Here is a 15,215-nt window from a genome sequence, read left to right as displayed (position 1 = left end):
AAATTCTATGAATCAATAGATTGATTTAAAAAGCCAAATAAGAGGCTTAATGCCGGTCAGGATTTAAAAGAAGAGCTCTGAGTCACGATGTCCTTCTAAATATCAAAATTCATTAAGAACCGATCACCCACTCGTAAGTTATAAATACCTAATTTTTTCTAATTTTTCCTCTCCCTTTAGCCCCCCAGATGGTCGAATCTGGGAAAATGACTTTATCAAGTCAAATTGTTTAGCTCCCTGACACGTCTACCAATTTTCATCGTCCTAGGACGTCCAGAAGCACCAAACTCGCCAAATCACTGAACCCCTCCCCCCAACTCCTCCAAAGAGAGCGAATACAATACAATTCTGTCAATCACGTATCAAGGACATTTGTTTATTCTATCCACCAAGCTTCATCCCGATTCCTCCACTCCAAGTATTTTTCCAAGATTTCCTTCTCCAACTTCCCCCAATGTCAAAAGATCCTATCCTCGTAAGCCCAAAAGGCAGGGATACCTGAAAGCAGAATAAAAAGACAGAAAGAAGAGAGATTCAAATGAGCGGGGGAGGACACAATTCTCACAACCCAAAAAGCACTCCAAAGAATCCATCCAGACACAAATAAACCACTTGCGGGTCCTTTGATGTCTTACGATAAAAACATGGGTCCTTTCTTCATACGTGCCTGACTCTATGGCTCTAATAGAGGGAATAAAAGGCACACGTTTGTTTTAAAATTACATTTAAGAAAATTAAAAAATGATAATCATCGTAAACTGCTTCCTTTCTAAAGATTGCAACAAAATAGATACTTATCGGTTAAATAATAGACCCTATAAAATTTCGACACTAGAAACAGGTCAAGTAACTTATTTATACTGTCGAGCATTTGAATGGCAAAGATCAGATGAGATATTAACCTGTTAGTTTGCTTTGACTAGTGATAGAAAATAAGAGTCTCACCATGGATGTTCAAGTTAAGATTTGGGATTTGCCAGGGACCGAAGAACAGGCAATTATATTTCTCCAGGATAAGTTGTAATTTTACAATTTTCCTAATAAAGTATTATATTTTCACCATATTTTGTTTTATTTCACTAGCTTTATCAAAAGTTTGGGCTATATATATGCACATTAAGGGGATGGGGGTAAAGCATAGCATGGTATACTATGCTTTCTTTACCCCTTTATGTGCTATGCTTTACCCCCAGCCCCTCCCCCCTATGATATATAGCCCAAATTTGTTGTTAAACTATTACATATTCATCATATTTTGTTCCATTTCATTAGCATTAATCAAACTTCACTTCCCGAGTGTCTATTACATAACCAATAAGTACCCAAAAATATGTTGTTTAATATATAAGTAAGCTTAATTAATTTTCTAAATTACCCAAAAATTATTTTTCCAAATTATTCTTGCACTCTGAATTCTCAAAGCTTTTGAAAATTCATTCATTTTACTATTACTATTCATTTTATATTATCTAGGACACTCAAATCCTCTGCATATTTTTGTCCGTAATTTGCTTGTCCATAAATATGCTCTTTAACATATATTTCAACCCATAAACTTTTTTCCTTTTACTTGCTCACAACAGAAAGAAAACCATTCCTTTAATGGAATGAGTTTAATACCTCTGAAACATGTATTTACGTATTTAGGGTGAATAAACTTTAAACCACAATATATTTTACTTAACCTAACCAAAACAGAAAGGAAAGCCTTTTCTGAAATTGAACCAGCTTCATTTGCTCTCACGCATGTATAACATCCTTGATCAGATGCACGAATTGATGCAATAAACAAACTTCCGTCCTCAGTTAGCTGAAGGCGACTTGAAGGGACAATCAAGGTCTCTGCAACAGAACAAATAGATAATAATCAATATTGCCAAATAACTTCTCAGACTACACTGCATCATAGTAAAAAAAAAAACAACTCTAGTTTATCAGATATGAACCCTCGTTTTCTCTCTTTTTTAGTTTTTGTTTTGCTTTGTTCATCCATCTTACCATTTTATGTTATTTTCTAGTATGTCTTAACTTTTTAATCTGTTAGTTTTTTCCGATTTTTTCCTGTTGGATCAAGGCTTCCTAATATAAGCCAACATATTTGGATTTTTATTACCATATGCATATTGTTTTTTCTTAGCCAATGTAGCCAACATTAGCCAATACATTGCAAGCCAAGGGTTACTTTTTAAAGAGGGGTTTTCAACCCCTATACCCATGAGAGAGCTTTTGGATCATTTCTTTGTACCGTTTATGACAAAACTTTAATAAGAAGAGCATGAACAGCCTCGTATTTTTCTTCCTTCGTTTGTCAGAGTTTTCAATAACTTTCTAATAATCTTTCTCTTTTGTAATTAAACGAACAATGGACCACAAAATCCAGCCTCTAAAAAAGCCAAAAGTACCTGCGTCATTATGAAGTTAAGAAAAAGGTTCATTTAATGGCAGATTCATACATATTGAACATCTAAAATCAAAGTAATTTTTGTGAAAAAGAGCTTTCAAAATTACTGGTATTACATGGAAAATTTTAAAACATTAAACAGGTACATTAAAGGGACAGGTCTTCTGTACAAGGCCGTACCCAAGGGGAAGGGGTAGGCCCTGCTTCTGTATAACGCTCCTCCCCTTCTCTCTGAACTGTCTAGATATTCTTCGACTATTAAATATTGTCTTAAATGTTATTTGGTTGCTTAAGGATTTTTTAAAGGTTCATATGTAATTAATGAGAAAAAAAAACACGAGTAAAAAGAAAAAAAAAGAAAAAAAACTTCCATTAAGAAAATGTAAGGGTAGCTTCCGTATTATATATGAATCCACAGTGTAAATACATAACAAAAGCGAGAAGTTTCTTCAGAAATGACACACATCAAAGCACTCAATCTTGCGAGAGGGCTCATTCTAAATGAAGTGAAAAGTTCTTGTGCCTCTCACGCTAATTATTTTCCCAAAGTCACCAAATCAAAATTCTGAGATAGACATTTTATTCAGCGTAGTCAAAAAGCCTTATAACTATGTCTTTGGGGTGACTTACTCCCCAACAGTCCTCGTGGGAGGAGCCACAAGTTACAAACTTTGACCGGTGCTTACATATAGTAATGGTTATTTGGAAGTGTAAAGACGTTTTCAGGGGGATTTTCAGGTTGTGGGGGGGGGGTTGATAAGAGGGGATATGTTAGGGGAACATTCCTTGGAGGAATTTATCATGGGGGAAGAAAAATTTCATGAAGGGAGCGCAAGATTTCCTTGCATTATTAAAAAAAAAACAATGAAAAAATAAATATGAAGAAGTTTTTCCAACTGAAAGTAACGAGAAGCAGTAAAACTTGAAGCTAACAGAAATTATTACGCATATGAAGGGTTCACCTCCTCCTAATATCTCGATCATTAAGCTAAAGTGTTTTTAGTAATTTCAACTATTTATTCTACGGCTTTTGTGATTCAGGGGTCATTCTTAAGAAATCGGGAAAAATTTAAGCTTTAGTGTAAAGAGTGAGGTACTGACAAGGGGGTGAACCCCTTCATATACGTAATAAAAGCATGATAATACAGAAGTTCATTACGTAAGCTAATTTGTAAGTTACGTATGTCTTTTACTAATAAAACATTTGTAAAAAATTAAAAGTTCTAGTTGCCTTTTTAAGTAACCAAAAAACCGGAGGGCAACTAGGCCTCCTCCTTCACTCCTTTTTTCTCAAAATCTTTCGATCAAAACTATGAGAAGGCCAATTAGCCAAAAAAATAAATATGCAAATTTCTTTTTAATTATTCATCTGCGGAGAGCCCAAATCAAAACATGCATTGATTCAAAAACATTCATAAAATATTGGGGGCAGGTCCAGACACGTTCAAACCTTCCCCAATCATTTTTGTCCGAACCTGCCTCCAGTGTCATTTTTTAGAATTAAATTTATAAATCTCAAACTCCTGGTCCGATCATTGATATTTTTGCACGATATGATAGACTCGATATTCTAATATCTACAAAAAAAAATCAACAATGGTATAAGTGGTTTCTAAATTGCGAAAACAAGGTGTCAAAGATATTCCGTTAAACTTACTTTTATGCAAAAAAATAACACTGAGCTTCTTACTATGAATGTTTGACAGCATCTGCGGGGATTCTTTACGGAAGATCCGTATATGTTTACAAGTTCTGAAAAGAAACGGTATATAGTTTAAAATTCAAGAATGTGGTTTGCAGAGCCGGTGTCCGGACCTGCTCTTAGGACGGACCTGGCCCCCTCTCCCCTACACTTTAGCGGTTTGCCAGTTACAACACATGCTAAAACAAGGAGTAGAACTAATTAGAAATGAAAGTGAAGGACGAAGAAATATGCGGCTAAAAAATAAGCGGCAACGAAAATTACAAGCGAAAAGGCGAGTATGACTGGTCACAAAAACAATTCAAATAGGTCAGGACTATAAGAAAGAATATTTTATTTTTCCCATGGTGGTTGTAACGAACCTGTGGTGACGTCATTACAAGCAACAGTAAGAATCAATAAATAGAAGCCTCACGTACCAATTGCTGGGACCCAGTGGTGAAGTTGGAGGCTGGCAAGGACCAAATTAAGCGGAAGTGTTCAAAAGTGAGTTGATGTGTGTCAAGCCTCGTATAGCGGGGCAGAAGTGGGTCATCTTTAAAGCAAAGAGTAGCTTACATGACGTACGTATGCCAAACGCGATGCGAGGCGTCCCGTCTGCGACAAAACAAGTGGCGCTCCGAGATTTACACCAGACAGTATAGAGTTACCATTGTCTTGAATTAACTTGACTGTACAGGAATTTTTATTTTGCTTTTTATCCATCTCTGGTGGGTGCATTAAAACAATTACTTATCTAAATAAAGGACAATTATATTATAAATACATTAGGCCTAAGGTTCTTCAATGAATTTATTTTTTTGTTTTTACATTTTTTAAAACAAGAACACCTAGGCCTTATCTTAGTTTTCCCAGAATTTTGCCCCAAATTGCAAATTAATGGTATTACAAAAGACTTTCGGTGAGAAATTTACAGGCAATTTCCGCAATGACTCAAAATCTTAGCTTCAACAAAAATTTATGATTTTATTGAAGTTTGACACAACAGAAAGTAATGGCTTTTATTTTATTATGAAAATGTTAATGACAAATGTTAATCGGATTGAATTTGGCTCACATGCCTGGTGAAAGAAAAGCGTCAAAGACTCTGCCCCATTCTCTGGAATTTCAAATATGTTTTTAGTTTTCTGTATTTCGAATTTTCCCATATTTTTCTATATGTTTCGTTTAATTCCCTTCTGGAGACTTTTGCCAACTTAACCACCTCAAAGTGTGGCACCCCTTGAAATAAATTGCTAGGAATGTATATATGCCAGTAGTGACAGGGATTTACTTTTGGCATTTTTTAATTATAATGATAAAAATTCGGCAATTGTGTCCAGGATCTCCACTTCACACTTACTGAATTCATACTTTGATACGTTCTCTACTTCCCTTTCTTTCCTCTTATTTTCTTAGTGTACAAAATGGATGAATTCTTTTATCTTAATTCTCTTACAATTTAGATTCTTTCTCTTTTTCAGCGCCGAAGAGGATTGGCTTGTTCAACGTCAGAATGTAGGATTGCTCAAAGAGCAATCCTACGTCCTGAGAAAAATTCCCACAAATAAGGGATTTAACACATTTTTGTGAAAAAAAAATATCACAATTTTGACGGGACAATGGGTACACTTGGTAAACAATGAAAGTTCTCTTATAGGAATATGAAGATGGCCTTGAAGGGGTGCCTCTTTCTGGGGGACTATCATGCTTTCGTTTAAGGTTTGTCTGGTTGTTTTTTCATAGTTTTTTTTTTTGAAATTTCCTTTTTTTTACTTTTTTCCAGGATACGTAAATTGCCCCAAATTATATGACATTTTTTTAGCCTGGTCCTCATTTTTTAGCCCTTTTTTTTTATTTATAAACACTTTTTTTAGAATGGAACATTTGAACCTGTCTTTCATGACGCTATTTAAGGGGATACAGTGAGATCGCAATATTCATTGAGTTTCTCCCATCTCACATTTCGCTTTATCTTCTCCTGTACTAATATGTTAATAGCTTGAAAAACTAGCTTAGTCAGTGCTCTAGAAATCCGTTTATTGTCATTTCCGCGATTTGTTTGCAGAAAAATTTGTTTGCAGGTTCTTTCATATACAAATATAAGCAATGGAGTATTACCGAATGTGCCAGTTACTGTCCTGTGAGGTATATCAGGTGGAATTTGGTATAGGAGGGATATCAGGTATATCAGGTGGAATTTGGTATATGAGGTATATCAGGTGGAATTTGGTATAAGAGGTATATCAGGTGGAATTTGGTATATCAGGTATATGAGGTATATGAGGTATATCAGGTGGAATTTGGTATATGAAATATGTGAGGTATATCAGGTGGAATTTGGTATATGAGCTATATCAGGTGGAATTTTGTATATCAGGTATGTGAGGTACTAGCTGTTGGGGTGGCTCTTTGTGCCACCCCAACACCTAGTTGGTGGGGCACTTTGCGCCACCCCAACACCTAGTTGGTGGGGCACTTCACGCCCCCCCAAGCCCCCCCGCACGCGTAAGTCGTTACGCGCCATTGTAGTTGTGTCCCTGTGTCCCACCTGTGAATACATATATATATATATATATATATATATATATATATATATATATATATATATATATATATATATATATATATAATATATATATATATATATATATATATATATATATATATATATATATATATTATATATATATATATATATATATATATATATATATATATATATATATATATATATGTATATATATATATATATATATATATATATATATATATATATATATATATATATATATATATATATATATATATATATATATATATATATATATATATATATATATATGCAAATTTTTGCTGCTTTTTTAAACCCTAATTGGCATCATTTGGCATTTAAATCCACTGTTGATTGAAAAAAAAACTGTAAACATTTCTTTAATTTTATATTTCGCTTATTGCGGCTGTTGTTGTTGTTGTCGCAGAGATGCGACAATCCTTGTATTTAAGGAGTATGTACCTGTTAAGTTTGGGGTAGTTATTAATTATGCTTGGATTGGTTTGAAGACACAGTGGGTTGACTCACAGGAAATTCCACCCACAACAGGCTGTGTCTTTTGCTGGGCCAACTCGCATTTCAATGACTGATTTAGCATAAAGATAGGGTGTGTCATAGAATCTGGTGCACAAACGGTGAACGAACGGTGCAGTGTTGACAATATAATACGTTAATATTAAATATAATCTGTTTTATAGGCTAATTAAATAGACGCTGCAATATTAACAACCGATGGATCAGCACAAAATAGGGTGGTGTAATAGAGAATGGTGAATCTTAGAGTCCAATACCCTTATGATCTCATTTTGTCAATCTGATTAAAAGTGAATTAAAAAAAAGTTAACAAGACTTTTAATTATACTTGGAAAAAAGGAAGAAAAGGTAAACATGAACGTTACCAGGAGAAACGTTTTTAGAGACTGGACGATTGTTTTTCAGAGCGTCTAGCATGAGATGAAGTATAGACACATTGTTAAAACTGTCTATCAGCCTACACGAAATGGGCAATGGAAAGTATTTTAGGGCTATCTTATGATAACATAAATCTTTTTAAAAAGCTAAGCCTCACCATCCCTTTTTCGTCGAAGCGTTATCTTCTTTTGCAAAAAAAAAAAAAAATTTCGAAAATTTGTCAATGTAAAAAACAAAATTTGGGAAAGAATTTATTCGTCTTTCTTCTTTCTTTTTTTTTTAAGACCGTTAAAACTATTTATTTTCCAAAAAATACCTTCAAGAAAGAAAAGGTTTATAAATGTAAGAGCCAAACGCAACAACTGTCAGCTCAACTTTTTTTTCATAAAAAAGGGAAATAAAAATACGAGTTTCGTAATAAATTTCTAGGCAAAACAACAATTTTACAACTACTTTTACCAAGATATTGTCTTCCTCGTGTATCTGATCTTACCATAAGATTTTAGGACTGGGTGGAAAAACATAAGTCAAATAGTAGCAAGATTTTTGTCTCAATACAGTTCTCTGGTGTCGCAAGATATAAAGAACTAGATGATTTTTAGGTTCCCATTAATGACAAAAAGTAGAAGAAGCATAAAAAAGAAGTAATTGAAGAAGAAACAAAGAAGTCAAATTACTTTTTTTTAGGGAGAATAAATTCATATTTCAAACTACCCACGAATTTGAGTTCAACTTAAGAATCCGTGGATCAAAAACCATATTTGCTAAAAATAAACTAACACTACTAACAAGTCACTGTAGTGTGAAGCAGCTGCAGCAAACACAGATCCGCACACTCCTCCTCAGCCCCAGGCTATTCAAAGCTTTACTCTTTACTCATGCTTGGTAGGTATACCTTTGAAACTGATTTATATTGATGGAATTAATACTGATAATAATTGTTTATTGTTTCCTGTTTGTTTTTTGCTTCGGGATAATAATAATAATAATAATAATGATTTATTTATAACCCACAAAATACATTAAAAGGAAGGCCAACCACCTAGGGATAAGCAAAAAGCAGGTCGTCCCTGAATGGAATGGGAGGATGTTGTAAGGAAAGATCTAAAGGAAATTGGAACTTCTTGGGAGGGTGTGAAGAGGAACGAATTGAAGAGATTGGGATGTAGGAAGAGCGTGCGTAGCTGTGTTAGCTTCAGGCAGCTTGGTGTTGCAATGAGTTGTTAGCAGTTGTTTCATTTCATACCAAGCATAACCCATAAAAAGTAGTGCCAAGAATGATTTGCAGACCAATAAGAAGTCTGAAGTTCGGGTTCTCATTATAAAGAACATCTCTTTCAAAGAAAAAAAAAATCATCAAATATGGAGGGCTCCCCATCAGCAATTTTAATACCATGGCTATGACAAAGGACTCCAATAACCGTTCTTCTGAACAATCTAGGATAAGCTAAATTTTTATCTGAGTTAGTTACTTTTGGAAAAAACATACAAAGTAAAACATACAAAGCTATAAATTAAAAAGTATAAAAGTATGAAATATAAAGTAAAACATCTTACCTCATTACTGATATTCCTTAGTGACCATGGCCCTTGTGAATAGCCTTGCAGCCTATACCTCACTACACAGCCCATGATGATTCCATTTCTATATTGTTCTTCAGGAGGGTTCCACGCAATCATTATTTCAGAGGAGGATCTTGCAGAGCCGACGACACCTTTGGGTGAAAAAAGAAATTAATTCCAAAGCAATGGCACAAAAACGAACGTATTTGATTTATTTATTGAAAACCTGTCACAATAAAAAAGACGTTGAAACAAAGCCAAAAAAAATAATAAGTAATAAATAATAATAAATTAAGTAAAAAAAAGTAAACCAAAATAAATAAAAATAATATAAACCAAAATAAATAAACCAAAATTAAATAAGAAAAAACAAGTTTTTTTAAATGAAAGTAAGGAGCGACATTAAAACTTAAAACGAACAGAAATTACTCCGTATATGAAAGGGGCTTTTCCTCCTCGAAACCCCGCTCCTTACGCTAAAGTTTTTTATTGTTTTAAAAAGTAGAGTTGCGAGAAAGAATCAAACTTTAGCGCAAGGAGCGGGGTGTCGAGGAGGAAAAGCCCCTTTCATATACGGAGTAATTTCTGTTCGTTTTAAGTTTTAATGTCGCTCCTTACTTTCATTTAAAAAAACTTGTTTTTTTTTATTTAATTTCTGAAAGTTTTTGAATTAATGCATGTTTGATTTTGGCTCTCCGTACATAAATTACTAAAATGAAATTTGCATACTAATTCTTTTTTTGGCTAAATGGCTTTCTCTTAGTTTTGATCAGACGATTTTGAGAAATAAGGGGTGGGGAAGGAGGTCTAGTTGCCCTCCAATTTTTCGGTTACTCAAAAAGACAACTAGATCTTTTAATTTTTAACGAACGTTTTCATTAGTAAGAAAAAAAACGTAACTTAAGAATTAACTTACGTAACAAACGTACATAACTTACGTAACTTACGTTACGTTTTATCCCAATTTTTAAGAATGACCCCTGAATCAGAAAAGGCCGTAGAATAAATAGTTGAAATTATTTAAAAAAATTTTAGCATAAAGAGCGAAGTATTTATCTCCTCCTAAATACCTCGCTCTTTATGCTAAAGTATTTTTAGAACCCTTCATATGCGTAATAATCTCTGTTCGTTTTAAGTTTTAATGCTTCTCCTTACTTTCAATTGAAAAAACTTTTTCATGTTTATATTTTCATTGTTTATTTTATAGTAATGCTAGAAAGTCCTGTGCCCTTTTCATTGAATTTCTCTTCCCCCATGAAATACACCTCCAAGGAAAGATCCTCCCATATAGCCCCCTCCCCTGAACCCCACACCCAAACCAAAAAAATCCCCCTGATAACGTCGGTACACTTCCCATTAACCATTACTGTATGTAAACATTGGTCAAAGTTTATAACTTGCAGCCCTTCCCCCAGGGACTGTGGGGGGTAAGTCATCCCCAAAGACATAGTTATTATGGTTTTCGACTATGCGGAACAAAATGGCTATCTCAAAATTTTGATCCGTTGACTTTGGGAAAAAAATGAGCGTGGGAGGGGGCCTAAGTGCCCTCCAATTTTTTTGGTCACTTAAAAAGGGCACTAGAACTTTTCATTTCCGTTAGAACGAGCCCTCTTGCAACACTCTAGGACCACTTGGTCGATACGATGACCCCTGGGAAAAAAAAAAACAAAAAAAAAACAAATAAACACGCACCCGTGATTTGTCTTCTGGCAAAAAATACGAAATTCCACATTTTTGTAGATTGGACCTTGGAATTTTTTCTATAGGGTTCTCTGATACGCTGAATGCGATGGTGTAATTTTCGTTAAGATCCTATGACTTTTAGGGGGTGTTACCCCCTATTTTCCAAAATAAGGCAAATTTTCTCAGGCTCGTAACTTTTGATGACAAAGACTAAATTTGATGAAATTTATATATTTAAAATCAGCATAAAAATCCGATTCTTTTGTTATATCTTTTAGTATCGAAATTCCGTTTTTTAGCGTTTCGTTTACTATTGAGCCGGGTCGCTCCTTACTGGTTTATTTATTTATTTATTATTTATATATTATTTTTACATCAAAAGAATCGCATTTTAATGCTGATTTTAAATATATAAGTTTTTTTCAAGTTTAGTCTTAGCCATCAAAAGTTACGAGCCTGAGAAAATTTGCCTTATTTAGGAAAATAGGGGGAAAGACCCCCTAAAAGTCGTAGGATCTTAACGAAAATGACACCATCAGATTCAGCGTATCAGAGAACCCTACTGTAGAAGTTTCAAGCTCCTATCTACAAAAATGTGGAATTTTGCATTTTTTGCCAGAAGACAAATCACGGGTGCGTGTTTATTTGTTTTTTGTTTTTTTTTCCCCAGGGGTCATCGTATCGACCAAGTGGTCCTAGAATGTCGCAAGAGGGCTCATTCTAACGGAAATGAAAAGTTCTAGTGCCCTTTTTAAGTGACCAAAAAAATTGGAGGGCATCTAGGCCCCCTCCCACGCTCATTTTTTTCCCAAAGTCAACGGATTAAAATTTTGAGATAGCCATTTTGTTTGGCATAGTCGAAAATCTTAATAACTATGTTTTTGGGGATGACTTACTCCCTCACAGTCCCTGGGGGAGGAGTTGCAAGTTACAAACTTCAACCAGTGTTTACATATAATAATGGTTATTGGGAAGTGTACAGACGTTTTCAGGGGAATTTTTTTGGTTTTGGGGGTAGGGTTGAGGGAGGGGGCTATGTGGGAGGATTTTTCCTTGGAGAAATATGCCATGGGGAAAAAAATTCAATGAAAAGGGCGCAAGATTTTCTAGCATTACTATAAAAAAAAACAATGAAAAAATAAACATGAAAACGTTTTTTCAAATGAAAGTAAGGAATAGCATTGAAATTTAAAACAAACAGAGATTATTACGCATATGAAGGGTTCTAAAAATACTTTAGCATAAAGAGCGAGGTATTTAGGAGGAGATAAATACCTCGCTCTTTATGCTAAAATATTTTTAGTGATTTCAACTATTTATTCTACGGCCTATTTGATTCAGGGGTCATTCTTAAAGAATTGGAACAAAACTTACGATTTAGTGTAAAGAGCGAGGTATTAACGAGGGTACAAACCCCCTCGTACACATAATAAAAATATAAGAATATAAAAGTTTGTTACGTAAGTTAATTCTTAAGTTACGTATATTTTTTACTAATAAAAACGTTCGTTGAATATTAAAAGTTCTAGTAGCCTTTTTAAGTAACCGAAAAATTGGAGGGCAGCTAGGCCTCCTTCCTCACCCCTTATTTCTCAAAATCGTCTGATCAAAACTAAGAGAAAACCATTTAGCCAAAACAAAATTAATATACTAATTTCATTTCAATAATTTATGTGCGGAGAGCCAAAATCAAACATGCATTAATTCAAAAACGTTCAGAAATTAAATAAAAAAAACTAGTTTTTTTAACTGAAAGTAAGGAGCGACATTAAAACTTAAAACGAACAGAAATTACTCCGTATATGAAATGGGTTGTCCCCTCCGCAGTCCCACGCTCTTTACGCTAAAGTTTTTAGTTGTTTTAAAAAGTAGAATTGTGGCAAAGAGTCAAACTTTAGCGTAAAGAGCGTGGGACTGCGGAGGGGACAACCCATTTCATATACGGAGTAATTTCTGTTCGTTTTAAGTTTTAATGTCGCTCCTTACTTTCAGTTAAAAAAACTAGTTTTTTTTATTTAATAAAAAAAAAAATTAAAAAGTAAATAAAAAGTAAGGAGCGACCCGGCTCAATAGTAACCAAAACTCTAAAAAATGGAATTTTGATACCAATAGCTACATCAAAAGAATCGCATTTTAATGCTGGTTTTAAATATATAAGTTTCATCAAGTTTAGTCTTACCCATCAAAAGTTACGAGCCTGAGAAAATTTGCGTTATTTTAGAAAATAGGGGGAAACGCCCCCTAAAAGTCATAGAATCTTAACGAAAATCACACCATCAGATTCAGCGTATCAGAGAACCCTACTGTAGAAGTTTCGAGCTCCTATCTACAAAAATGTGGAATTTTGCATTTTTTGCCAGAAGGCAGATCACGGATGCGTGTTTATTTGGTTTTTTTTTTTTTTTTTTTTTTTTTTTTTTTTTTTCCAGGGGTGATCGTATCGACCCAATTGTCCTAGAATGTTGCAAGAGGGCTCATTCTAACGGAAATGAAAAGTTCTAGTGCCCTTTTTAAGTGACCAAAAAAATTGGAGGGCACCTAGGCCCCCTCCCACGCTAATTACTTTCCCAAAGTCAACGGATCAAAATTCTGAGATAGCCATTTTATTCAACGTAGTCGAAAAACCTTATAACTATGTCTTTGGGGACGACTTACTCCCCCACAGTCCCCGTGGGAGGGGCAACAAGTTACAAACTTTGACCTGTGCTTACATATAGTAATGGTTATTGGGAAGTATACAGGCGTTTTCAGGAGGATTTTTTTGGTTTGTGGGAGGGGTTTAGAAGAGGGGGATATGCTGGGGAAACTTTCCTTCGAGAATTTGTAATGGGAGAAGAAAATTTCCATGAAGGGAGAGCAGGATTTACTAGCATTATTTAAAAAAAAACAATTAAAAAATAAAAGTGAAAAAGCTTTTTCAGCTGGAAGTAAGGAACAGCAATAAAACGTAAAACAAACAGAAATTATTACCCATATGAGGGGCTCACCTCCTTCTAATACCTCGCTCTTTACGCTAAAGTATTTTCGGTAATTTCAACTACTTATTTTACGGCTTTTGTGATTCAGGGGGTCATTCTTAATAAATTGGGATAAAATTTAAGCTTTAGTGTAAAGAGCGAGGTACTGCAATGGGGCGAATCCCCTCATATATGTAATAAAAACATGAGAATACAAAAGTTCTTTACGTAAGCTAATTTATAAGTTACGTAAATCTTTTACCAATAAAAAGATTCGTAAAAAATTAAAAGTTCTAGTTGCCTTTTTAATTAACCAAAAAATCGGGGGGCAACTAGGCTTCGTCCCCCGCTCTTTTTTTCTCAAAATCATTCGATCAAAGTTATGAGAAAGCCATTGAGCCAAAAAAAAAAATATGCAAATTTCGTTTTGATTATTCCTCTGCGGAGAGCCAAAATCAAAACATGCATTGATTCAAAAACGTTCAGAAATTAAATAAAAAAAACAAGTTTTTTCAACTGAAAGTAAGGAGTGACATCAAAACTTAAAACGCACAGAAATTACTTCGTATATGAAAGAGGCTGCTTCCTCATAAACGCCACGCTCTTTACGCTAAAGTTTTTTACTGTTTTAGAAAGAAGAATTGAGAGAAAGAGTCAAACTTTAGCGTAAAGAGCGGGGCGTTGATGAGGAAGCAGCCTCTTTCATATACGAAGTAATTTCTGTGCGTTTTAAGTTTTGATGTCACTCCTTACTTTCAGTTGAAAAAACTTGTTTTTTTTATTTAATATTTGTAAGGGACCATCAATTCAAATCTTCAGACCTCCCCCTTTTTTTGGCTATATCACTCGACTGATCGAACGTCTGACAACCTTAAGGGTTTCTTTGGGTTTTATAATAACTCAAAATTAAGTCCGTTAAGTTTTAAAGTGCTCAAATTTAAACTCTTATTCGAAATTTTAAAAATATTGTAAAAATTGAAAACTTGTTGAGTGACATTTTGAGTTTTTGAAAGTAAAAAAGTTAGAGCTGGTTTGATTAAAAAAAAAAAAAAAAAAAAAAAAAAAAAAAAAAAAAAAAAAAAAAAAAAAAAAAAAAAAAAAAAAAAAAAAACGTGTTCTCAAGAAAGCGCTCTGGAGATGCATAATTAAATAGCTGTATAAAAAAGGCAAAGGATACGGCATTAGACTTTACAGTCCCTACCGGCGGTGCTGATCTCAGTTTCTTGGCCCTTCAGCCAGGAAGTGCTATGGGTGGTTAGGGGCCAACCATCCTGTGCTTTCGCACACCCTTCCTGTTTACCTTCCCCAGATTTCTTCAGGTACCCATTTAGAGCTGGGTCGACTCTGGCTAGGCTTACAAAGTCACGCCACTGAACCCCGTCCCAAACCGAATAATTGGGTACACTGGGATTCGAACCCGCGTCCTTTCAGACAAAGGATCCCAAATCCAAATAGCTGTAT

General features: G+C 34.4%; 1 protein-coding gene across 1 annotated transcript; it reads right to left on the bottom strand.

Annotated features, from left to right (window-relative positions):
• Positions 1–1,543: 1,543 nt before the first annotated feature.
• On the bottom strand, positions 1,544–9,258 carry LOC136039628 (protein sidekick-like). The gene is made up of 3 exons (XM_065723525.1): positions 9,106–9,258; positions 4,059–4,153; positions 1,544–1,842 (listed from the first exon to the last, which is right to left on the bottom strand). Exons 1-3 carry the CDS (start codon positions 9,108–9,110, stop codon positions 1,544–1,546), a joined length of 399 nt encoding a protein of 132 aa, XP_065579597.1. The 5' UTR covers positions 9,111–9,258.
• Between the last annotated feature and the right edge of the window lie 5,957 nt (positions 9,259–15,215).

Source organism: Artemia franciscana, chromosome 19, assembly GCF_032884065.1.
Source record: "Artemia franciscana chromosome 19, ASM3288406v1, whole genome shotgun sequence".
NCBI lineage: Eukaryota > Metazoa > Arthropoda > Branchiopoda > Anostraca > Artemiidae > Artemia > Artemia franciscana.
Note: the sequence above shows the minus strand (reverse complement) of the source record. Positions and strands in the feature narration are given on the sequence as shown.

What these genes read in the sequence shown, in the direction of transcription:
- LOC136039628 (XM_065723525.1), bottom strand. An exon ending in TGTTATTTTTTTGCATAAAA is followed by an intron (nt 1,843 to 4,058) that starts GTAAGTTTAACG and finishes GTTCTGTTGCAG; the next exon opens with AGACCTTGATTGTCCCTTCA.